The sequence below is a fragment of the Neodiprion pinetum genome, chromosome 7 (genome assembly GCF_021155775.2).
Source record: "Neodiprion pinetum isolate iyNeoPine1 chromosome 7, iyNeoPine1.2, whole genome shotgun sequence".
NCBI classification, from domain to species: Eukaryota; Metazoa; Arthropoda; class Insecta; order Hymenoptera; family Diprionidae; genus Neodiprion; species Neodiprion pinetum.
Genome location: NC_060238.1, coordinates 13,734,341 through 13,761,428, shown reverse-complemented (window position 1 = coordinate 13,761,428; position 27,088 = coordinate 13,734,341). Strand labels below are relative to the sequence as shown.

The 27,088-nt window shown below is 38.6% G+C and overlaps 1 protein-coding gene across 1 annotated transcript in view; it reads right to left on the bottom strand.

The window, feature by feature from the left end:
* Positions 1-27,088, bottom strand: part of Fife (regulating synaptic membrane exocytosis protein fife) — a 2,091,151-nt gene that overhangs the window by 552,563 nt on the left and 1,511,500 nt on the right. The window contains exons 12-13 of the mRNA XM_069137999.1: positions 24,639-24,763; positions 8,102-8,214 (exon numbers count right to left, since the gene is read on the bottom strand). Coding sequence (XP_068994100.1) covers positions 8,102-8,214; positions 24,639-24,763 — 238 coding nt within the window. The remainder of the gene's footprint in view (positions 1-8,101; positions 8,215-24,638; positions 24,764-27,088) is intronic.

The following is a 27,088-nucleotide window of genomic DNA, read 5'->3' as shown; positions in this document are numbered from 1 at the left end:
ATCACCAAAAAATTGCCGGAGTGGCACGGATCGAGGTTCTGGGGTGAAAAAAATTGAGGCACACAAATTAATTTTTTTTCAGCTGTCGCTTTTCCGTGTGAAAGCTCGATGTTGTGAATATAGCCCATGTTCTCAGAAGTGATCCAATTTAAAAGTGAAGGGTAAGAATTCTCGACCTCGTAGATAATATATTAGTGAGTCTTGGTGAGCGGTCATAGAAATGTATAACGTATATTAACGTATATTATATACTTACAATAACAAAATGCGACAACAGCTTTCGGACACTAACACCTATAGAATTGTTAGATATGACCTCTGCAACACCCTACAGACTAGGGTGAACAAACTTACCTTCAGCTGGTTCAATTCCAAACTAATAAACAAAAGCATACGCAGAAGTATCACTACTTATAACGGTGTACCCCCACGTGCATATGGCCTCCCTAAAATCCATAAAGAAGGAATTCCAGTACGAATCATAGTTTCTTTTGTTAATAGCCCGACTTACGCCTTATCTAAACTAATTAATTCATGGCTCACTACAAATATCACCCCCCCTACCTCCAGAGTCAAAGACAGTTTTACATTGGTAGAAAAAATAAATAAATTGATTATTCCAGACAATTACATTTTAATATCACTAGATGTAATATCTCTATTCACCAATGTACCTATAGATCTCGCTATGCTCGCAGTGAAAAATCGTTGGGCCTCTCTAGATAAAAAGATTCCAAACCCACTTACTGAACTTGTTAAAGCCTTAAACATCTGTTTTGATTCGGCAATCTTCAAATTTAACAAGGAGACTGTAACGTGGCGTTTCAGAGTCGCCCGTCACAAGGGCACACAACCGTTATTATTTCTAGTTTACGCGTCCTCAGCAGGGTACTCCAACCGAACTCGATACAAAATAGGCAATAACTACTTTTAACTAATTCTTTCTTTGTAAATTCCTTATTTCGCGCTTCGGCGCAAGCTAAAAAGGTACTTGGACGACGACGATCCCGACCACCGAGGGACCGATATCTACCGTTTCCAGCTCTCGACGACTTCGCCTACCGACGGTCTAATCAGACTATGCTGGCTACCTTGGTGCACTTCTATACACCTGGGGTAGCATCCACCCGAACCTTCTGTATCGCCTCGACTGCCGTTGAACAGGGAGATGAAAATCCTCCCGACGGCCGAGGGCACCGCTCCTCAAGGAGGAACCAGCCGCCCGCTCTATCGGATGCCGCAAGGATGGCGTGAAGGGCAGACCGTAGCCTGCCATCTTCCGACTTACCGGCCTGGTGCCGGACCGACTCCGAACCACTACGTCCAGATTGATAAAGCCATTGTTCCGAGGATCGACGCTGCCTTCCTGTCGGCAAGGACTAATTGTGTGGGTCGTGGTCCACGGTTCAGCCAACCGTCTGACTGCACGACCTCGGGTACAGGCAGCCGGCTACTGCCTGTACAAAAGCCGGTGGAAGTGAACGATGAGGCGTCACTCTCCACTCGGTAACTTTGACCGAGAAGCACCCTGTGTATGCCTGTCAAAGAAGTCCCCGATGATAGGCAACCTGGACAGTAAACTGAAGCAGCTAGTAAATCGTACGAGTTGGTGTCAACGACGAAATCACGAGCAGCATATTACGCCACATCTAGCGGTAATTTTCGAAAACGCATGACCACGCCGTAACCAATATTCGCCACAGGGGGATGGCCTATTTGCGGTGAGGGTCAACCAACCAATCAAAGGGAAGAAGAATCACCTCACGACAACCGCGAGATCGGCGAGCCGAACTCCGACCTTCTTCTATTCCACGCTTGACCTGCTGAGCGACAGTTGTGTTTATCCGTATTCTCCCGATTATTCTCTCGTTTTGAGCTACCGATCCTTTTTCCTCTCGTTCAATCGCTACTTTATCTACCGTTTCTCCACACCCTCTATCGTTGCACTATCGTTAACTTTTACCCATAAATTAAAGTCCTTTCCTTCCTTCGTATTTTCTTTTGATTATTCTAAGTTTTATTTAAAATAAATTCAGTGTTGTGTGCCTGAAGTCACCAACTAAGGTAAGGCTTTTGCCCCTGTATTGTATCGTTACGAAGTTGCTCATAATTTCTATTCTTTCTTTTGGTATTCATCGACTTTGTGTGAATCATGGTCCACGGCTTAGAATTGCAGTAAGCCGCCGTATGACTGCATGATTTCGGTCATTAATATTATATTTATCGTTTCTTGGTTGCATCGTGCGATGCCAGTTTTGTGTGAATCATGGCCCACGGCTTAGAGTTACAGTAAGCCGCCGTGTGACTGCATGATTTCAGTAATTAATGATTTTCGTGTCTGAGCGACCTCGTAACTGCCGAATAATTATTTCTTTTGTATTTATGACTTTTCTGATTATTTGTGAATCTCTATTAGCCTGCTTTTGTATTTTCTATCGTATTTTGAGCCCTATTGGCTTTACGTTTCATTCCATACTCTTTTGTAATAGTAGTGTGCTTTATATTTTATTTCTGTTATTGCTTATTATATTTTCATTTATTTTTGTGCCTATTGTATCGTATATTGAGTTCCTTGGAGTACAACCAAGCGTAGAATCAGCCTCTTAATATTACCGCACCTTTTTTTTCTATTGCTATTGGCAATTTTATATTATTTTTACCTGTTATTCTTTTCTTTGTATTTTGTTAAGTTAAGTTCTGCGAATTATTCTTGATTCTTTTGTACGGCGGTGTATTTAGTGTATTTCTTTATTTTGTAAACTCTCCGAAATTCTCACTCTCTCATAATTTTGTATTTCGTATTCTCTCAAAAGTTATGTTCGGGAATTCATTGTTTAATTCCTCAGGTCCGTAATCATTGTAAATTATTGACTCTATCGTTTATGAATAATTCTATCGGAAGTTATGTTCAGGGATTCATTGTTCAATTCCTCAGATCCGTGATCATTATAAATTATTGATTCTACCGTTGATGAATAATTCTACCGAAAGTTATCTAGTCGATCGTTTACACTACCGATTTTGTAAATTGTTAATGAATATCAATCTCTCGTACTGGTTATAGTCTATGGTGAATTCGTCGTATTATCTACCGAACTATCGTTACGTTGTTTTCTACCGATTGCCGTAAAGTTCTCTCGTTTCTAATTGACAGAATAATAATTTTCGTAGCGTCATTTGCACCTTGGGTAAGATCACGTCGCCCAGTGACGTGTAGTTTTAAGTAAATTCTTGCATTATATCGCATCTCCCGACCTACGTTCATTTTTCTCTGTTAACTGCCGTCTCTCGTTTCAAAGCTACCGTTTACTGCTATTCTATGGAAATTATTGTGAACAACGATTGCTTATTTTATTAACTACCGCTGTCGATACCATTTTATTTTCCTGTCTCAACCATGTAACCTTGTCAACAATATATATGATCGATTGACCTGTTCATTTTCCTTCTGACCTGAGTTTATTCTTTGTTTCGTTATTTTCTTCAATTCTGTAATTACTGTTAGCTGCCTTGATTACCGCCACTCTACCAGTTCGTACGTGGAAGTACCTGAGCCTAGCCAGCCATACAACGGGTTCACTATTTATTCTTCGTACGGTTTTGTGTTATTTTTATTGATTTGTATTATTGTTTGAAAATCGACGCTAACGCGTCTGGCGCCCAACATGATTTATTTTGTTATAGTTTAATATTTTGAATAAGTGGGGAATCGCGCCAAAGTGTCAACGGTAAGTCTTCCTCCAAGGGTAACAGAATTTAGCGTAACAATACATACGCACAACAATTCGGGTTACCCATGGGATCCCCTCTCTCTCCAATCTTGTCAGATCTTGTGATGGAAGACCTAGAACTGTCATGCATCAGCAAACTAGATTTTGAAATACCCTTCTATTTCAGATATGTTGACGATATTTTAACTGCTGTTCCTGAAGAAAAAATAGACTACACACGGAATATTTTCAACCAATATCATCCCCGATTACAATTTACCATTGAAATAGAAGATAATAACGCTATCAATTTCTTGGATTTATTGCTGATACACAGAAACTCTAAAATCAAAACAGATTGGTTCCACAAAAAAACTTGGTCTCAAAGATACTTGAATTTTAATTCCCACCACCCGATGTCCTACAAGATAGGTACCATCTTTAATCTTGTTGAGCCGAGCCATCAAATTATCAAATATCGAATTCCATGAAAAAACCTTGTCTCTTATATATAATATTTTGGGATGGAATGATTATCCACACGGCCTTTTATACAAACATATGAAAAAGAGATGCTTCCATATCAATAACCTACTTGACCATAATATTGACTCTGCTTCCGCAGATGACAACAACAGACTAGCCACTACATTTATCCCTATCCCATATGTATCGGGTCTCTTTGAGTCGTTGAATAGGTTATTCACCAAACACAATGTCAATTTTGTAGGAAAAAACTCAAAAGATTTACAACTTGTCTTTGATTCGGGAAAAGATGGGATCCCTATGGGCAAACGATCCAACGTTGTTTATAAAATACCCTGCAACGATTGCAATCAAGTTTATATTGGACAAACTGGCCGCCATCTAGACACTAGACTCAAAGAACATCAACGCAACGTACAAGATAATGAGGATCGACATACTGCTCCAACTAAACATGTGATCAAAAAAGAACATTTTTTCAACTATGACAATACAAACATCCTTTGTGCAGAACCCAATTATTATAAACGGTTACTTCTAGAAATGTGCAATATTGTAGGACGTCCAAATTCCGTTAATCTTAGACAAGATGTTGAACATCTGAGCAATATTTACAAACCGCTGATTACTGCCCACACATCACACTTTGTTTAACCTTAACTAAGTACATAATTTTGATGTCCCCATGTCACATGTTTTTACAAATGTTTATACTTGTTCACCTTCACTCTGGGTCATATTTGATTCTCCCAACAGTCGTCGTTTACCAGTTGACTCAAACGGTTTAACAAAATTGTTTAGACATGGAGAATAGGGTCATAACGATACCATTACCTTTGTTTCGACATCGTTTACACTATTTTAACTATCATAAACCCTTTCTTTAAACCTTTTTAATATTTTGACTCATACACTGTAAATATAAATAGTTTTTTCGATTACTAACTTTCATATCTTTTACACCTACACTTTCAACAATTGGAGAAGTCGACAACGTTCACTGTCATTCTATTTGAAGAACCTTCGCTCTTCAAATAGTATTTTATGATTCTGACCAGCGTCTTAATCCTCTGTCTTATAAAAGGTAAATTACTCTTTAAGTTCTATTACTTTTTAATCATAACAGATATGAGATATGTTCTCACTAACCTACATTAGGCAATAACCTTTAATAGTATTACATACTTGGTAATTTATGTCTGACTGGAAAATTTTTGTTCTTGGCAGTCAAATAAAAAAAATTAATCGTTCTGAGGAGGGCCCATATCCGGGCCGAAACGTTAAGGAAAATATACGTTATACAATTTATACATTTCTATGACCGCTCACCAAGACTCACTAATATATTATCTACGAGGTCGAGAATTCTTACCCTTCACAAACTAAGAAAATGTCAAACGGATTTCGAGTACCTTCGTAACGCAATTAACAAAATGGCCTACAGTTACTTAGTGCGCTGTTCCGAATCGTCCTCGAAATTGGCCCATGAGAAATTTGTAGTGCTTACCGCAACCAAGTCACACCATAACGTTTCCTACTCCGGAGTCGAACATTCGCACTCTTTTCTCCGCGAATATACAAAATTATAACACGGTTTCTCGATCGTCGGCTTCTCTCCGCAACTCAACGTCTTTTTCTTCAAAATCTTGAATTGCTCCGTAACTCTCATACGTCAGGACTCAAGTAACGATCTGACATTCGTACATAGGCGCTATCAGTCCCAAAATATGTCCCAGATCTTATTGGTTCTCGAACTTCGATTCGATTACGAAATTCTTCAAGTCTAGCTTATCGCTAACACCGATTTCCGCTGTCGCGAAACGTTGATTGGCTGCTGGATTCGACGGTGCTCCATTGTTCGGCGGTGGCGTGGTGACGACTTCGCGAGGCTGTACGATGCTAGTATTCGGCGGGGAGGTTACGGCTCGCTAGCCAACAATGGGAATCTCGTCCGCCTCGGTTTCCCTCGCGGCAGAGCTCTTCGTTGGCGCTCTCTCCATAGCCTCACGCGAGGCGCTTCACTCTCTGTGTAGCATCACTCTCGTCGTTCCTTCGTTTAAATTTTCCGCCACCGTTGTCATAAGACGCCGTCGAATTCGCCGTCGATTCTATGCCTGATGTTGCACATACTCGAAAACAAAAATAAACGAAAATCCTGAAATTCTTTATTCGCTAGTCTGTAACGTGTCCCCTCTCAGAGTTTCGGATGCGTAAGTCTTGCCTTTAAATTCTTAGGTCAACAGCATGAGTTACGTAGCTCCAATTGTACGCAATGCCAGTGATACCGTCATCATTACTTCTCGAATCGAACTTTCCTTCGTAGGTGTTGAAAAATTAGTGTGTGTCAAAGTATAAATCTAATACACTATTGAATCGGTAAGGGTCATGTTTCAATCATTAGAATTTTTCCTTGTAGCACACCAAACGCGTCTACGTTCTCGAACTCTAAATTTAGCTTTATTATGTCCGAAATTAGTTTGACTTAGCATTCAGTAGCCTACTTCGACCCACTTTCCTAATAGTTATATTCTGCTTGAATATCGTACCACTGAACCAACGTATACCGGAAATAGATGCAACTTAATATCTTACTATGACGATTTGAATCTACGAATACCGTTCGAATGTAGGGGGACAAAAATTAGCAAGACAAAAAAGACACCTTCGGTCGATGAAAACAAATTAAAAACTGACAATAAAAATCGTCAGCTTTGTTCGTATTGCCCCCCCCCTCATTGGTGTCCAATCGGATTTTAACCCTTTCAGTCATACATTTTTCATCTACACGAATTTTGATGTAAATTAGTACTCGGGAGTTTTCGGGGTCGCTGATTACGAATCCGGCATTGGATTTTCAAAATTCAATATGGCGGAGGTGAAATTCCGAATACTTATTAATTGTTCTAAAACTTCGTAGTCGGAGGTTTTCGGGGTCGTTGATTACGAATCTGGCATTAGATTTATGAAATTCAAAACAGCGGATCCAATATGGCGGACGGGAAATTCCAAATACGTATTAATTCTTCTAAAACGTTGTACTCAGGGGTTTTCGGGGTCGCTGATTACGAATCTGGCATTAGATGTTCATAATTGAAAATGGCGGATCCGATATGGTGAACATCAAGTTTTATATCTTATATCTTTCTGCTCAATATTTTGGCCTGAATTTAGTCATTTGGGGGATTTCGGAATAGCTGATCACGAATCTGGAGTCATAACTTCATAATTCCTAAATCCAAGATGGCAAATGCCATCTTATCTTTCTTTGTCTATATTCGGGTCTTTCTCTTAGCCCTACCCGGAATCAACGACGAGGACGTGAGGAGCATCTAGTTCCACTTTTTTGCTTGTTTTTTTCTGTTTTTTTTTTGTGTATTTTTTGTTGCTTTTTTCTGTTTTTTCTTTTGTTTTTTGTGTTTTTTATTGTTTTTTTCTTCTAATTGTTTTTTTTTTTTAATTTCTCTATTATGACGCATGCACGCACATATATATATATATATATATACATATATATATATATCAATGATAATGATAATGATGAAGAACTACGGATTTTGATTATCTCAAATTTCATCTCAAATAAACTGAAATATTCATTTCTAATGTATATTTGAAGGAATATTCCTGATAAAGTAAGATTTCACGTGATTAAAATTTTTATTGCCACATTGCCCAATTGGATCGACTATAACGGATCCACCATTTTGAATTTCCAAAATCTGACCTCATTTTCGTGATCGGCGACTCAAAAACCTCTAGATACGTATTTTCAGAGGCCATGGTTCAATACTAGAGCTCTGAGGTGATTTTTTAAAAAGTAGTACCGTAGCGGTCCCACTATGACTAAAAGGGTTAAACAATGTAGCGCAGATTATTATCAATAGAAAACGTATAAAAGAACTCACATATCGGTGGCATGCTCGACAACAAGTTCAGCGACGTCACCAGTGCGTTCCATGATTTGTGCAACTTCCTCAAAACTTCGGTCGATCAAAGACACTGTGCCCCATTCGAGAACCTGAAACGAAATGAGCCACACTCTAGTCAAAATATTTTCGTTTTTACATAAGGCAACAAGTATCAACATAGTAATTGACTCATGTACGACATGCTCTTCGTTTTTTTTTTTTTACAACTTAACAAATTGTAAATATTTTAAAGGTTCGGAAAAAAAAAAAACGGTTCAACAAGAAACGAAAACAAATGTAGACTAACAATAAATAGACAACCTCCTCGAATAATTAGCGCATCACGAGTCACCACTGAATTTGAAAGGATTATTCTTTGGATTGTTTAGCGATGAATTACGAGAATTTCGCAGAAAGGTAGTGTGTTAATTGTCTTGCTACTGATGGGTGCACAAAATTTGAAAACAGTAGGTGTGTCAAGTAATTAGGCGCACAGGATGCACCGAGTTGTAGTTTCCTAGTTAAAAAGAAAGTCTCTGTAGCACGCCAGCTATAAATGACAAATACTTGATTGCTAGAATTATTGCATTATTGTTTGATGGCGAGTCGGGACCATTTATGATTTTTGTGAACAAATTTGATTTGATTTCTTTTGTTTTATCGTGTATTCTGCTCATATTGAATTTCTACTTTTCCTCCTTTCGTTTCTCCTTTGTGCTTTTTCTTGGTATTCGATAATTTTATTTCGTTGTTGATTATTTTATGGGTGTATGCGGAAATATACTTTCAGTACTGCCGATCGTGACGTCACGCAGTCAATTGCGAACTGCGTTCCGTTTTCACTTCGAGTTGCTAGTCGCAGTAAAATCGAAACGCTACTTTACAACTCCACCGAGGACGCGGCCATCTCTCGACTACTGCAACTGCCTCACATCCCAGATCACAGTAATCTCAGTCAACGTTGTCAAAAATTTCGTGACGTTACTGACTGATGGCAGTAAGCTGTCACGCGATTTCGGAACGCGGTTGCCAGTACTTGCAGTACTGTAAGTATATTTCCGAATACACCCTTTTTTAGTAGATATGTAAGGGAGGTTCTGCGTCAATCTGTTTTACCGATCTCAGCAGAAGCTGCAGGATGCGCCTCACCTATAGTCGGTGTGTTACCGACCTAAGCTAACCTGACCCATTCCATCCTAACCTAACCTGCAAGATGGCTGAGTAGCCTACGAGATGGTGAAATGACCCGCAAGATGGCTGACTGAACTGCAAGATGATGGACAAGATGACGGAGCATGTATTCGGTGTGTTACAGACCTAAGCTAACCTGAACCAACCGAACTCAACCCAATCAATGTAAGCAACAAGATGGCTGAAGCAAGATGGTTGACAAGATGACGGAACACGTTACTAACCTAACCTAACCGAACCTAATGCATGTAAACAACAACATGGCGGACAAGATTGCGAAGCAAGATGGCGAAGCAGGATGACGGGGTGGTATGGCAAAATGACAGGTGGAATCTACCGTCTCAAAAATAATAATATCGGGATACTTCGAATACATTCTTTCGCCCTAATGGACAAGATGGCGACAATGCAATTAAGTAGGTGTTACAAATGGCGCCCGAACAGGGACCGTGATCCGTGAAGCAGCCATCAACTTGGTTACACTCCGCTTTAATTTAATCTGCCGCTCGTATTTTTTTTCCTCTTCATTGATTATATAATAATTCTTAGAATTATTAAGTGTCATTTGTGTTACCATTTGTGACATTGCTTTTTAATAACTCGTTTGATTCAGGTGTATTTCCTAAGGAGTAAAAGTCGTCGCGTATTGTCCCTATACTAAAAAGGTCGAATGCTGAGGTATGTGCTGATTATCGGCCGATATCGCTGATGAGCAATTTGTCAAAGGCCCTTGAGAGGTGTGTGCATGATCAATTTTTTAAGTATGTTACTGAGAGCAATTATATTGACGAGTATCAGATGGCCTTCAGGGAGGGCTTGAATACGCAGACTGCTGTTATCAAGCTCTGTGATGATATTTGCTCAGCAATGAATATGTCAAAAATGACTGTAGCTGTTTTCTTTGATCTGAGTAAGGCTTTTGATTCTGTGAACCATGAAAAATTGCTGCGCGAATTATTATGTATGAATTTTTCTGTAAATGCTGTTACGTGGGTCAGGTCTTATTAAGCTCAAAGAAGGCAGCAGGTGTTTGCTGATGAGCGTGTGTCCTCTTGGAGGGTTGTACTGAACGGTGTGTCTCAAGGCAGTGTACTTGGCCCTTTGTTGTTTTCGCTTTATATTTCCGATTTATCTCAGCGGCTAAGTTGTCAATATTTATTTTATGCTGATGATTTAGTGATATATTTATCCTGCTGTCCGTACCTAGTGAATGATTGTGTTGCTGCGCTGAATGCAGGAATAGTTAAGATCATTGAGTGGTGCAATATTAATTACCTTAAGCTAAACGCATCGAAGACAAAACCTGCTATTTTTGGTAGTAGGGTTGAGGTTTATTGTAATAGTTGTAAGTATGCTGATCGCATTCTCGTAAATGATTGTATCATTCACTATGACAAAACTGGTAAGTATCTTGGTGTTTTAATTGACAATATTCTTTCTTGGGACAGCCAGGTTATGAGTGTATGTAGTCGTGCAATGAGAGTTCTCGCACAGTTAAAGATTAATAATGAAATCTTCAACGAGAACTTACGTATAAAGCTAGTCACCACGTTGATATGCCCAGTATTTGATTATTGTTGTGCGGCTTACTGCAATATTACCAATAGTTTGCAGATGCGACTGCAGCGCAAAATGAACTCCTGTGTTCGCTTTATTTTTAAAATTGCATGGGTTGAGCACGTTACGCCGTATTTTGAGAGACTAGTATGGTTAAAATTGAATGACAGAAGAAACTATTTTATACCATGCCTCCTTTACAAAGAAATACGATTGAATTATCATTCGCTATTCGGATGTAACTTAGAATTTTTGCCTGTTGCGTTGCGTAGGGGCGATGTAAGAGAAGATTATTCACGTGTGCCTAGATCGAATTGTTGTATCTATGAAAACTCTTTTCTTGTTCGCGGCATACGCATTTGGAATGCGTTACCTGCTGAAGTTACTGAAGTCGAAAATCTTGGACTGTTCCGTAGTGCGTGCTATAATGATTACTTGCAGAATTGCCAATTTGCCATGCTGAATCTTTGATTACTGTTATCAAATGTTGCTGTGCCTCGTATGATGCTAACACTGTAAAACTGTTTTACTGCTTTATTATTCCTTTTGTTCTTTATTTTTTATTATTATTAATTGCATCACTGTTATTATTATCTTTACTACATTTAATGTATTACGACCTCTGTACACATTACACTTGTTACATTGTATTTTTTATGATGGTTCTGAGGGAACCTAGGCTCTAGATTCAAATAAATTTTCTTATCTATCTATCTATTCCATACCGTCAGTATTTCCGAGCTCCGTTTATTCTTAGGTGTTATCATATTAGCTTCAGTAGATTGGATCGTTAGTATATTCCCCTGTACCTACCGAATCCTGTTCCGCAATCCGACATGAAAATGCCAAGACACTCCTGGATCTGCAACCTCAGTAAAGAAGACTTAGAGAAACTGCTTAACCAGCACCCAATCGACTGTACCGGCACCCTGGACGACCTACGAAACGCCTGGTCACGTCTATGAAAAACCATCCAGATATAATTACAGAACCGACCGAAACAGTCGGACTAACAATTAGTATGCGAAACGGTGAAAACATATAAGTACACGTCGTTTGTAAATTATTGGTTAGATTATTTTTTTTTTGCAAGATTGATTGTGAGATGTATCAAAAGCACAAAATATTAGGGTATTTGAAAACAGAAACTCAGGGGAACATTAGGAAGTGGGTTAACGAGTTAATATAGTTAATAACAGTTCGATCAAATATTAGATTACACGACATTGACAGAAAGACGTGACATGTTTGCTGCCGTCGAATTCGTTGGACGTGGGAATGATAGACACGTGACCGCTGTCCCAATACTGTGGCCTATAAACCATAATACATACTGCTATTGGCCGACCAACTTTGGGAAAGCAGCCTCTTATGAAGATCTAGTGAAGAGTCAGCCTGTTTTCCGAATGCATTGGAAGAAATATGCAGTAACCAGGGTTCTCCGTACATCAAGTAAGAAATGAAATCATTTATTACACGCTATTTACTCAACGCTTCTGGGATTCGATTAAATCTGTATTTTGAAGTAGGTACATATGGGGAACTCCACGTCAACTCGATGAACCAAAGCCATTGACCCTCTTCGATTTTCTCAGTGATTTTTTATGTGATAGTTCTTGTTTTGAAACACTTCTTCGATTTTTTCAATTTTTTTTTATGTAGCCATTTCTGAGTCATGAATTTTTGAAAACTCAAAACAGCAAAGGAATTTTGAATTTTTAAAAATACTAAGGCCAACGACGAACATTTTTCGGTTGTAAAAAACAGTGGGCAGACTTTTTATTTTTATTTATTTTTTTTTCGCCATCACAAACATTCTTTCTTTGAAAACTTTAATCAGTGATTTATTTTAGATAGAAAATAACGCCAAAAAACAAAAGGAGTAAATGATGGATTTATTTTAAGAATACTACGTAATATCACGTCATATTTTTAAAATGCGCTCAAAAAATATCAGTGGTGCTCGAATGTGTGAAAAAGATGAGCCGAAACTATTGTTACAAAGTAGAACGTGGACTAAATCTGTTATTCACTATTTATACTTATTACAACGTTCTTTTAGTACATTGGGACCATCTGTTTGAATAAGATTAGCATAATATTAATATTATATTCCTCGGAGAACTATAAAGACATCGATGATCACGTAACTGATCTAATTGGAGAGGGTACGACGGAAGATGAAGGTCATATAATCGAGATAACAAAGAGGCTTGTGCCTGGGAAAGCTGACTTAAACGGCAGTGCTTCTGACGAAGAAAACAAAAAACCTATAGAAAATGAAGGTTTAAAAAGAATGGGAATGAAGCGGCGTAGAGAAAGTACGAAAAGCAGAAATCAATCTGAGAGAAACAGAACGGATGATACCAATTACTTGACTTCTGGATTAGAGGCCACTGAGAACTCCAATTCTGAATCATACAGTGCGAACGACTCTGATTCTGATCAACAGAAAACCCACAAAGAAGAGCGTATAAATGCCGGAACTCCACAAGCCTCACTTACAAAACAAGTATCGCACAACGAGGGTGACTTTGATTTAAATCAACAGAAAATTCACAAAGAAAAGCGTGCAAGTGCAGGAACTCGGCGAGCCTCGTTTACAAAAGAAGTATTGCACAAGGATGACTCCGATTCAGATCGATAGAGAACCCACAAAACACAGCGTATCGAGGCAGGAACTCTGAGTGCCTTATATACAAAACAGGTATGTAGATAAAAAGTTTCTGTATCCCCATCTCTATATAGGACAACTTAGGCAAAAAACTTTCGCCTCCAAACTTCAGTACAATATACTATTTTGGACTTTCTCTCTGTAACAGTCATGTATTATAGCCATGATATGTACTCGGATTAACTAATAGGTTTTGTTCACTTATTCGTACATATCATTTCGTGTCATATCAGACTTTCAAATGTTTTGACATTCACGGGTAAATTTTTTTTTATAACTTCTGCTGAAATCACAGATCCGTTCATAATATTTCTGACACGGAATACAAAAAATCAAGTTTGGGACCATTCTTCTATTCGTCATAAGGCATATATAAGTGTTAGTGAGCCAATTAGCTTCGAATCAAATTTATGCCTCACCCGAATGTCGATGGTGAACTAGAACAGACTCTACTGAGGATAGAATATACTATGATAACTGTTTACTACCCATATTATTTTAAAAACATAAATTTCAGTGCTAAAGTTCATCCTTACACAAACTAAATAAGACAAAAATGATTTGTATTTTATACAAACCTCAAAGTTCCTCGGATGGACCTTCAATTGCAAACATAGCCAGTGATATTGTGCAACAGTTTAGTCACAGCTCTCACAATTTTTGTTCAACAATATTAATGATTGAGTATGAATATCATATGAGGAATCTTTTATCAGATAATAATATATGATATAGTTAAATTATAGTTGAAGAGCCGCAATTTTATTAAAAAGGATTTTTAGGAGTACTCAAATGATCTACTCACACGCATGTAAATGCCACAAAAAGCTCATGTGGATGAGAAAAGACTGATAAAAATCAAATTAATTCATAAAATAATAGTAAATGTCCTGAATAATAGAATTAGGAGTAAAATAATTCAAGTTCCTTATTTTTGTTTGATCTCAAAATAATTTTGATTTGAATGTTTTTTGATTTCAATGTATGTTATATGTAGGATAATGAAGGTTCACGTGTATATGATTCACATATGGATTCGCCAAAGAGTTCTCGATCAGATACTGTAACCATTTTATTTTCTCTACAATCTATGCAAGAAAATAAGAAAAAGACATAAACACCGAAAATCAGATGCCAAGAGAAACTGAGTTTGCTGTACAACTTTTGATAATTCGATTTCTTTCTTTCACTCCTCCACTCTTTCTTAAATAAGTTATTCGAAGGTTACAGTATAAAAAGCACACTACTCGTCGCAGGTCTATCAATTTAGCCTTGTAGTTTAAATATAACAAAATACATAATAAATAACGAATAACATACAGATGTATGATTAAAAATATAAAAACGCAGAGTGAGGAGGAAATTATTTGTAAAATAGAATTGAGACGAGAGAGGTGTTTTTCGGTGGACGTATTAATATGCACAGTAGACAGTGACGATGTTGGATATGAATAAAATAGATGGTGATTGAAGTCTTTCTATACTCGGTTGCATATTTGGTTAAGATTTCTACCTAGCCTACCTACCTAGCCACGGTTTCGCTTCAAACGACAGTAGTATGGTAATAGGGGTTCGAAGTACAAACACCATCCTTACCGACCGAGCCGCTCCGCACATCCCAGACGCGAACCCTTGAAGGTTACCCCCACTCTCGTCAGATAAAAAATGCTCTGCCGTACCGACTTGAGGTCAAAAACGAGCAACCTTACCGACAGTTGTATCGGTCGATTAAGATAGAGGCGGTGTGGCATTGCTCAAAGCGTCAAGGAAATAGAAAAAGATGACAAGTCCCACAGTTGTGTCTGTCCCTGTCGTACTATTGTCGTTAAAGAGAGACAGGAACGCCTGTCTGATCTTTCTTCCTTCTCTATTCAGCGGACGTTTCCACTCACAGAAGGGCCTACCTATGCCTCGCCGCCAATATCTTCGTATCTGTATGATTCTTACATCATATAAACATACGTGTGATTCTTATTTTCAATTTAGTGACACATTTTCATACTTGGAGTATTTTATATTAATTTGACCTCCCTGTTATGATCCAAACCGCTCAGCTCTTATCTCATAATTATTTTTATACCATATATGTCCAGATATTTTTATCTGATGTGCTTTCAGATTCTACAAGAAAAACAATATCTTTCCGTTTATAATTAACCAAGTTGACCTTCACCGCAGCTCAGCCCGTTTTCCTACAAAAACTATAACCGCACCGTATTCTTTGCCCATCTACATCCAAAAGCTTTCTTTTGAGGTGTTTTCCCATATTTTGCTTCGTTTCGGAGATATCATCCTGGGGCGATTTAGAATCGCCCTGTTAACCCACCCGACAATTGTCGCGACTGCTACCACACCTCACCTGTGATGTTTGGTAAAATATGAAATGTTATACGAAATCATAATTTATTACGATCCTCTCATTTCACGTCAGTGAATAGTTGATTTTATCATCCCGAACTAAATATATTTTTCACTCGTCATGAGAAGCCAATTGGTTCGACTGTTGTCATGTTCAGTTTCATGACTATGACAGCACCGTAATTCAGAAGTTCCAGCGGCATCAGTTTGTGGCTCGCGGCGCACGTGTTTATTGAACTCTGCTGCGTTGAGTGTCTCGTGTAGTGTATTCCGCGAATGTTTTCATATTGTTTCGCAATTGCCGTTGTTTATTTTAACTTTTCAAATTCAGTCTTTCATTTTGAGTATATCTAGTTCTAAATTGCATGCGTAGAATTAGTGTACATACATATTCGCTATTACAAGTCACTGTAGATTTAACGACTGAAAAAAACAAAATGTAAAATAGCGTGAGCGTGAACTTTCAATAAACTGACTATTTGACTTTATTTTTTGTTTTTAAACCCATAGCGTTAGCATTTTTTACGCGTGGTTTTATCTAAAATTGTCTCAGCTTTGGATAAGAAAAATCAAAAAATTGTTTCGGAATTCTCTTATTTTTCACTTTTTAACTTGACTCAAAGTTACATGATTCATAGTTGAAATACGAATTTTTGAAATATTCAGAAAGTTTCCGATGAAAAATAGTATTGTCGATGTATTTATTTTATTATTTAGTCAGATGAAAACTTTAAAAAACCAAAAAAATTAGAAAAACGCAAGAATGAGTGTTTCTCTGTTTCTTACGTAGCAAAAGCTCAGAAATTTTCGCAGTTTATTCATTTTAATGTGATTAACAAGATATAAACAATAATTTGAAATCGAAATACTTAGGCCCAAAACCTATGCCGCTGTTTGTGGATTGTCTCAGGTATGGGTGGAAGCTACTGTTGGCTAAGTACATGTTTAATCACTGAGACTATAACTACTTAGTTACAGGAAACGGTAATACACCACGCGGTACAATATTTCTAACGCTTTCAACGAGAACGTTGTAACAGAAGACGTAAAGCCTGTGGAAACACGTGCCGAATTTTCGTTCCTCAACCCGCGCGACTAGGTTGTGATTGCATATTTCCTGTGCTGATAGTTCACCATCAAGATTTTGAGTGCGCTCCGACACATTATTTATAAGCTTGCAATTCTTCTCAGCATTCTTACGCAGTTGATTGATATCATTCAAGAATGCAGAAAAATTTGATTGAAACGTTTCCGTAAGATCTTCAACGGTATTTTGTAGAACACTGTGTAGACCTTTCAAGGGCACGACATCGTTTGCATGCTGCAGATCGGCAACGTTACAAAATCGTTTATTTGCTATAACATATTGATTGTCCTAAGTGATTTTAAATCAGATGCCTGGAGGGTCGCGCACAAATTTTTTACTTTCAGCACGCGCCAATTCTCGTCCGAATATATCCATGCTCATCGTTCAACGACTAATCTGTAAATGATAATTTTCTCGTTGATCTATCACTAATCAATGATTACAGCTTCTCGCACCTCTTCAACGATTGCAACTATTTCGTTGGCATGATCGGTATTGCCAGCCGCCTGTAATGTCATGAGCAGTCGGAGACGATCCACGATTTTATTTGGATTATCCCAGTAGACGTAATCAACCTCTTGTCCATCCTTTTAAACAATTTTACAGTTGGGTGAACCTTTGCCAGATTTTCGTGGTGAGCGGACAAATTGCGTAATGAAATTTTTATGCTCTGCACTTTTTGCATCAACACGAATGCTTTTATCGGCGTTGTAATGTTTTCGATGTGCATTTCCATGGTGACAATTTTATATAATTATTTTTGTCTGTATCATTCACAAGCGTGGGATCGGGTGATTTTTTGAACAATAATTCGAGTAATGCTGGTGTTCTCTCATAAGTTTTACTCCCCACATCCATATCTTCCTCATCATTATCGTCGTTCTCAACAAGTTTTACTTCTTCCATAGTAATATCTGGTTGTTCTATTTTGGTTTCGTACTCAATCTGTCGCTTCGAAGTATCAACCAATTCTTGCAGTGGTGCTACGACAGGCTCAAACATTTTTCCCATAACCTGCTGCGCGGTGTCTTGGTCTGATTTAATCATTTTATGTTTCCAGCGTATCGCATCGCTAGCTTTCAATATTTGAATCAACACATCGCTGTGTTTACGGCTGTTAGTGCTCTCCATGTTTGCGTCTCCATTATTGCAAAGGAACTGTGCAAATTTATACTAATATATGGTTATAAATCAATCAAAACCATTCCTGTACCTTCTCCCGATCGATTTCACTGTCTTTATTAATGACGACCAAAATAATATTTGCTATCATTCTAGCACGCTGAGCATAAGTCTTTCAATTGCTGATAGGTCATGTCGGTGTTGACATGGTCAATGTAAATATGTTTCATATTCATTTCATCCGAGCGAAACAATACCAGCAAATTTGCATTGTCATGCACGAGGTGTTTTGGAATACGCGCATACGTCTGGCTGAGATAAAAGCTATCGACATTCCAATGCTACCCATGCCGAAGTATGCTCTGATATTATTTTGCTTCTTGCATGCGAAATCATCGGAAATCATGATGGAATTTGGGTGTGCATCTTCAGGTTTCATAACCTCCTTGTTTTCAGCGGACGGATTATAACCTACACTCTGCACCGGTTGTTATAACTTTTGCAAAAATTGATACTTTGGCCGTATCAGTGATTTTGAATAGACGTAGACATTTTTGAATCTCAATCCATTGCCGTGGATGATAAGCGAGAGTAGGGCGTTAGTCTTACTACAATTAGATGGACCACAAAAAACTGCTCTCACTGTATTTGGCATTAATTTTCCATGGCGTTTTGTTGTCTTTTTTGCTCGTTGAACCATTTTATCGGAATTCGCAACAGGTAATTCATTTGTTTGCTCTTCGAATTTCATGGTGCTCGATTAACATGACGACGAGGACTAAGATGTTTACATATAAGTTCATTTCTTTTATAGAAATGTGGTCAGTTGTTGTTTGACCATGGCGATATGCACATGCATGAAATGTGGTGAAGGTCTATTAAATGAAATCATCAATCATCTTCCTGTTGAATTACATGTGCCAGGGTATCAGTACCGCGGACCCGGTTCAAAACTGTCAAAGAGGTTACCTCGTGGTAATCCTGGTATCAACCCGTTGGCCGCCGCATGTGAAGAACAAGATATTGCGTACTCTAGAATCAGGATAACAGTGCTGCAAGAAATCAAGCTGATATAGTGTTCGTCGAGAAGGCGTGGAGTCGTGTCTTAGCTAAAGACGCTAGCATGAGTGAAAAAGCCGTAGCCTGGTAGGTCACCAATACAATCCAAACTGAATCTCAACTTTAAATGAGTTTAATGGGAAAGCGAGCGGGACTTGGCGCCACAAGAACAAATGGAAAAGTGTAAACAGATGCTAAGCGTCGTATAACGAGTTTGAGGACTAAACGGAGGAAGAGTGCAATTAATTTCGAATCCCTTATTAAGGCTGCAAAAAAAAAAAAAAAACAATGCAGCCTATTCATATGGCTGTTGCGACAGCGCTGTCAGGTGCTCGTTCAGCGGTAAAGCTCGCTAGAAAGAAAACACATGTACCTCGCATTATACCCCTATCTGATAACATTGGAGGTATTCTCCCTTTACGCATTCCAATTCTGGCCGGTCTCAGTGCTACGGGGGTTCTAGCTGGAAGTGCTGCAGGCGTAGCTAAAGCCGAAAATGACGCCAATGCAAACAAACATCAGTTAAATAAGATCAAACGACATAACGCCCCAATAAAGGCGATTGCTTTGGGTAAAGGATTATACCTGAAACCCTACGGAGAAGGTATGGGTCTGCACTTACGACCGACAAAAAACTAAGACTGCTACTTCACCGAGCTCTTACCGGTTTTGATCTACGCAAGTACGCAAAAGACATGAAATTTTCACATTTTCGCGGCGTAAACATGCGGAATGATCTACTAAAATTGAGGTTGAAAAAGCCTAAATCAGCAATTATTAATATGGATGATAAGACTGGCCCTGGAACACATTGAGTTGCAAACAAGAAAAGTGCTGATCAGGTTGTTCATTTCAATAGCTTTGGTGATTTCCAACCACACAAAGAACTGATGAGACATCTCGGTGTTGGTAGCGTAAAATACAATCATAAGAGATATCACGATTATAATACTGTAACGTTCTTTGACGTTACGGAAATGAATATGGATCCGTGAGTTTGATTATCAAGCCAAAATCAAAGGCGTAAATAAAATATCGTGAAAAAGCTTTAATTGCAAGATATGTGTTTCTCGTTTTAAGTCTGAAACAAGACTGTTTTTTACAATAATGTTGGTTGACGCAGCAAACTTATTCTTTTTAAAGACATAAGAGGTTTATAAACGTCTTTTATCTATGATGACTACTAGATCATCAAAAGGGGGCAAAACGGGTGATTTCACCCTTTATTATAATACTGTGATTTCCGGTCATTTATGTCTCTAATTCCTCAGCGGGCGTCTATGAAAAGGGTAGCGTTAGTCGTGGCGGATTCGTTTACGTTAATGTTGTCGAGTGAATCATCCGTGCTGGAGGCGCAATATTTCCCCCCAATTGAGTTGTCATCACCGAAAAACTATGTTCTCGGACTCGTTGAATTGCTCATATTCAATTCGATGGTGATATTGAAAAGGGCTGTAATAAATTTCGCATAACGCGGTCAAATTGTGATCGAGAATCCATCACAATACCCACAGGAAGCTATGAAATTGAAGATATTAACAGTTTTCTATCCAAGGTACTGCCCCAAGACATTACCCTCAGTGCGCGAGCCAACAACAACGAGTTGAGCGCTGAAATTCCATGTAATCAAAGGGTGGACTTAAGACCGCGGGATTGCATTGGACGTTCAATGGGATTCAAAGCAATGCAGCTACCAAGTCCATCACTTATAGATCTGAATTGCCGGTAGCTATACTGAAAGTCAGCTCTCTGCGCGTCGAGTGCAATATAACGACAGGAGCATACATGAACGATCGTCTAGTTTACACGATTTATGATTTTTTCCAACTGTTCCATCAGGATATGAGATCATCGAAGTGCCCACCAAAGTCATTTGCCTCCCGATCCCTGTACAGTCGATACATCGCTCACAGCTGAGAATAGTTGATCAAGACGGCGAATTAATCAATTTTCGCGGCGAAACCATAACCGTGCGATTACATGTGAAGTCTCTGAAATAATGGGGATTGTGTTTGAGACAAAAAAATGTAGTAGCAACTATAAAAGTAAGACTTTATGGCCAAACGTCATCACTTGCCAACCACCTCCAATGGAGCCGAGATCTCTGACGAAGCTGACATGTCTAAACACTCGGTTTATTCGTAGCCTAGGACTTCGATCACGTAGGAATTCAGAAAAATAAGAATTCGCATTCTCTACATTCTGTATATATTACCACGGAGGAGACGATAAGAATACAGAAATCTATAACATTCGACGATTCGATCACGCACCCTGAGATTCATGCTCATCAGTCGTTTGCATCATCTACCTTTCAGAACAACGATGAGATCCACATTGCTGTTCAGCATCAAGAGTTGTGTCTACTGCCTAATAAAAGTTTTCTACACATTCATGGAAAAATTACAAAGGATGATAACGTGACTGCGGGGGCGGTTACGAAATTGATCGATACGGCTGATTGTCATTTGTTTGAGGAAGTTCGCTATAAGTTGAACGGTGTGGAGATTGATCGGAATGAAAATTTTGGTATCACCAGCGTTATGAAGGGGCACTTATCCCTAAGTACGGGTCAGCAATATAGTCTAGAGAATACCAGTTGGTTGAGCGGCGATACCGAACTAACTGATGCTTCTGAAAATTTCGACGCTGTTCTACCGTCGAATTATATGCTGGGCTTCGCCGAAGATTACTGTCGAATCATCGTCAATGGCAAACACGAGTTGATTCTCACACGTTTCAACACCGATTTGAATGTGGTGATTCAGACCCCACCCACGGAAAACTTCAAAATTACCCTTAATAAAATCGAGTGGTTGCTGCCCTACATAAAACTGGCCGATAAACCGAAAATCCAGTTACTCAACTACATTGCCATGGATCCGGCCATATCCATGAGTTTTCGTTCTTGGGAAACGTACATGTATCCGATGCTCTCTCTAACGACGTGGCATGTATGGGCAGTCAAGACATCGACACAGTTGGAGGAGCCGAGATATGACGTTCTGGGATTTCAAATTGCAAGGAGAAACGAACCGCAGAAAAATGCCGAATCGTTATCGAATCAGAGATGTAAAACTCTTCCTCCACTCACAGTATTATCGCCACGGAAATTCAAATCTTGATATATTCAATAATCAGTATGCCAATCTCTATGATAGGTATGTCCGGTTTTAAACGGCCTACTATAACAAAGAAGCTGAACCTTTGCTATCGAAGCGTGAATGTATAAACCAAGCTCCCCACATCGTCATCGATTTCTCCAAGGAGAACGAATCATTGAAAACTGGACCTGTGGACATTCGATTAGAATTTGACACTAGCATGAAATTCCCGCCAAACACTTCAGCCTACTGTATGATCTTGCATGAGCCGCATCGTCGCATATAATCCGATTAGTGGTACTGTGTACAAATTGGTATAATGTAAATGATAAAATTTTTTAGCCATTGGTAAACAAAAATGCGTATTCCAAATATCCTACAGTTATTCTACGTGTATTTCCCTTACCTATAGCTATAAATATTTATTTTTGTAACACTTTCTCCGAATGGAAAATATGCCTGGGATAAACAATCAAAACAACAAACAAAAAACCCGAAATTTTATGGGTCATCATCAACATTCCCAGCTTACTTAATCACAGTGTCGCCATCGCGTCCATTAGTGCAAAAGAATCTGTGGATATATAATAGGGAGTGTGGTTTTATGCAATTAATATTAATGTAGTTTATTAGAGTATAATAACTATTTACATAATGAACAGTGCGGCATGTCCTATTAACAAGGAGTCCAGGAGTAGAGAGAGCTAGATTGAATCTTGGCGCGTTCGGTCCCGCGCGAGCTCGTCTCGCTACGCAAAACTATCGCTGGCCAATAGATGGCTCGTCAAGTTTCATTCTGGCCATTAATCAAGAATATGAATTTGTCCATATATTACAACAGAATCTATTCGGCATATCCCGATATTATTATTTTTGAAATGTTATATTCCGCCTGCCATTTTTCCATACCACCTCGTCATCCTGCATCGCCATCTTGCTTTGCAATCTTGTCCGCCATGTTGTTGTTTACGTGCATTAGGTTGGGTTAGCTAACGTGGGTAACGTGTTCCGTTATATTGTCAGCCATCTTGCTCCAGCCATCTTGTTGTTTACATTGGTTAGGTTAGTATAGGTTGGGTTGGTTCAGCTTAGCTTAGGTCTGTAACACACCGAATACATGCTCCGTCATCTTGTCCACCATCTTGCAGGCTAGTCAGACATCTTGCAGGTCACTCAGCCATCTTTCAAGTCGGTCAGCCATCTTGCGGGTCAGTCCACCATCTTGCAGGTTAGTCAGCCATATTGCAGGTCAGTCTGCCATCTTGCAGGTGAGGTAAGGATGGGTTTGGTCAGGTTAGCTTAGGTCGGTAACACACCGACTACAGGCGAGACGCATCCTTGCAGCTCCCGCTGAGGGCGGTAAAGAAAATTGACGCAGAACCCCCCTTCATATCTACTTATATCATGAATTTCGATGTATTAAAAAAAATCCAATCAATATTTCATATTCTTCCGTCCCTTGTTTCGAAATGGATATTCCATATTGTTGAAGTAAAATTTCTCATGACAGGCCTTTGCGTGGAAAGTGGAAATTGCTGAGTATTATATTGTCAATTACAGTACAAAAAAAAACGATCTATCCGTTGTTTTTCTTTGTAGTGTGTTTATCATGAAAAAGAAGATATAAATATATATTGTTATGACTTCTAAAATTCACTAGTTCTTTTCGTTGGAAGTAAGCGAAGTATATCAGCGAATAGATCGGTCATTACCCAATACGTTTGTATATTTTGGATGTATGTGTGACATATATCGAATCTGGTATGTACGACGGCAGCTAGTACGTAACAAGCTATCGCTCGAGTGTAAACTTACTACGCAATAGTCCTTCAATTCATGTTTAAATTTTTTTTTATATTCCGTCTTACTCTATTTTGCGGGCAAATAGAAGTAGGCAACTTTACTAAATTATTGTGAGATATACGTGCTTTCATCCAATTTCCTTGGTTTTTGCGTAGTATTAGGCTTGTGATTTTCTATTCTCTCCGTTTATGCTTATATTTGTAGCTTTCCCGCTTTATCGTGATAACTAAATATACGATTCTTTTGAATCTCGGTATGTAATGAACTCATTCACGAGAAAATGCTGTCTACGAAAGTAAGAAGGTCATTCCACCATATATGAATTTTCTTTGGATTGAGTAAGATAAATGAAATTGGTCTCATAGAATAAGATCTTCAAATGAAGAAAAAATTCAAGATTTAGCAGATTCAAGATACCATGATCATGATAAATAATAATATATGAAAACATTGTTCCAAATTCACTGATTTTTGGTTTTATTTTTGAATGAAAACCTTACGAACAAAATTAAAATTTCATTCAAAACCAAGAAACGGTATGAAAGAGAAAAAGTAGTAAAAAGAAATTTGTTACATTACCTTGTCTCCTTGCTGAAGTCCTGCCTTGTCTGCAGGTCCCCCGGGAACCGTCCACACAATGTAAGCGAACATTCGACCGTCGACCCCAGTCTTACCCCCGACTACTCGCATTCCAAAGCCACGTGCTGAAACAAAAAATTTCCAAATCCAAGTCTGATCCATTTATTTCTTGATCAGAGATGATCAGAGGGTATGCATATTCAAACACATGCGTAAATTCTGGAATCAAAGGGTATCCCTGGTTAAGAGAGGCTAAATGCCCATGTTTGCGGATTCTCAAATTACCTGTTCGGGAATATTTCTTAGGTCAGAAAAACATGCGCCCAGCGGTTCATAAGTCAATAACCCCCTCCACACTCTCGGGGGGGGGGGGTGAAATGTAACATTTTATGCATCCGATTTTCTATCTCAAGACTCGATTAACGTATCCTCATACAAAACATTATGGGTATGCATTACCAAAAGACCTTTTACGTGAACTAATTGGACGTGAGGGGCCACTGCGAAGGTGCCGAAAAAAATTCGATAGAATTAAAAATCGTTATATTTCGAAATCCAATCAATGAAATACATCTTTTTTTTCCTAATTTCATTTCTTCAGGCGTATGTTACTCCTATGGATCATTCGCGATTTTTCTGAGTATTGCACCACGTCGAAAATTACGATTTTCGCACTTTCTTGCAATGCTTTTACTATTTTGATCAGGCCTTGAGAAAAAGTTGTCTGAATAGCTATAGAATATCGAGATTTGTCTTCTCAATATCACTTTACCCAACATTCAACCTGGCCACTCTGTATATGAGAGCATTGAGTTGATTAATTGTCGTATTTTAGGGCTAAATAAAAATGTTGTAAGAATTTTTGTTGAAATATTTCCACTGTTCATCAACAAGTCTAATCGTAAATCAGATATTCTGAATAAAATACAATACTGGCGATAATTATAATAATAATATGTAGGATTGAAAAATTCTTATAAGAACGTCGTTCGTGACTGCATATCATTACGGAATACGTTACTAGTCGCAATTAATAGTCACTATTTTGAACAAATATGTGAGAGAAATTGTTTGATGCTGTCATCCTTAAATATGAAAGTATGCCTTGCAACTAAATATTTATGGTGGAGATGATATCTTGTCCTCGTTGCTGTTTTCATCTGCAATTGGATAAACATTTTCCACGTTAAATAATTTTTTCAGCATTTGCGCGGATCGAATTATTTTTGATGAGTACTAGCCGTAAGATAGGTGGTATACAAGAATGGCTACATGAGATCGATATCTAATTGATGGCAAGCCATTAGTACAACAGCAACAGTACCCTTTGATTCCATTGATACCAGCATCATTCTCATCGTAATGTATACATTTTTGATTGATATGTCTTCATTTTATTGAAAATTTCATGATGCTGGGTTCTTCCTTCAGATAACACAATAGAAGCGAATGATCTCCTCCAAGAATTTTTCGTATTTAGGACATAGGCTCGAAAAGTTAATAGGATCAAGTGACGAGGACAATGTATCATCAGAAAAAAAAAATTGTTACGACTTATATTTAGCAATGAAATACGACATTTCATCAACTCAATTCTCTCATATACAAGATGCCTAAGCTGAATGTTATGTATAGTGATATTGAAAAGGCAAATTTCGATATTCTTTAGTTATTTAGACAACTTTTTTTCAAGACCTAGTCAAAATAGTAAAAGCATCGCAAAAAAGGGCAAGAATCGTAATTTTCGCAATCGCGCACAACTCACAAAAATCTCAAATCATTCGTGAGGGTGATATACCCTTGAAGAAATAAAATGAAAAAAAAGTTTTGCTACATCGACCAAATTTCGAAATATAACGATTTTTAATCTCTAGAATTTTTATCAGAACCTTTGGAGTGGCCCTTCGCGCCCAAATTGATTCACATAAAAGGTCTTCTAGTAATGGAATTCTGTAATTTTTTTCATAAGCATCCGTCAATCGAGTCTTGAGATCAAAAAAACGTATGCGATCGGAGGACATCCGCTGGGAACGAAGTTCAGTCGTAGAAGTAGACATCCGTAATGAAAAATGCGTGACGCTAGCGCACTCTCTCTCTATCTACAGCTTTTGCTCTTTGTTCAGTGCCTGAGCGTCGTTTGTGCCCGTGTCATTGCGATCTCCATGCGAGCCGCGCTTGAACGACTCGTCTCCGCAGGAATGCCAAATCTCGCGTAGACGAGGAGGCGAGCGCGCATTATTCATTTTTTAAAAAACAGTCCAGTTCGGTCGCCCGTCTAGTGACGATCGTCAGTGACGTCGTGCGCGAGAGAGCCCGTGCGTACTCTCGTACCACGACCATAAACGAGAGGCCCAAATCTACTCTCGTACACGTTCGCTCTACGGAGTAAGGTAGATGAGAACGGCCCGAGTATCTTTCATTTTACACGGGACCGAGTGCCCATACACACA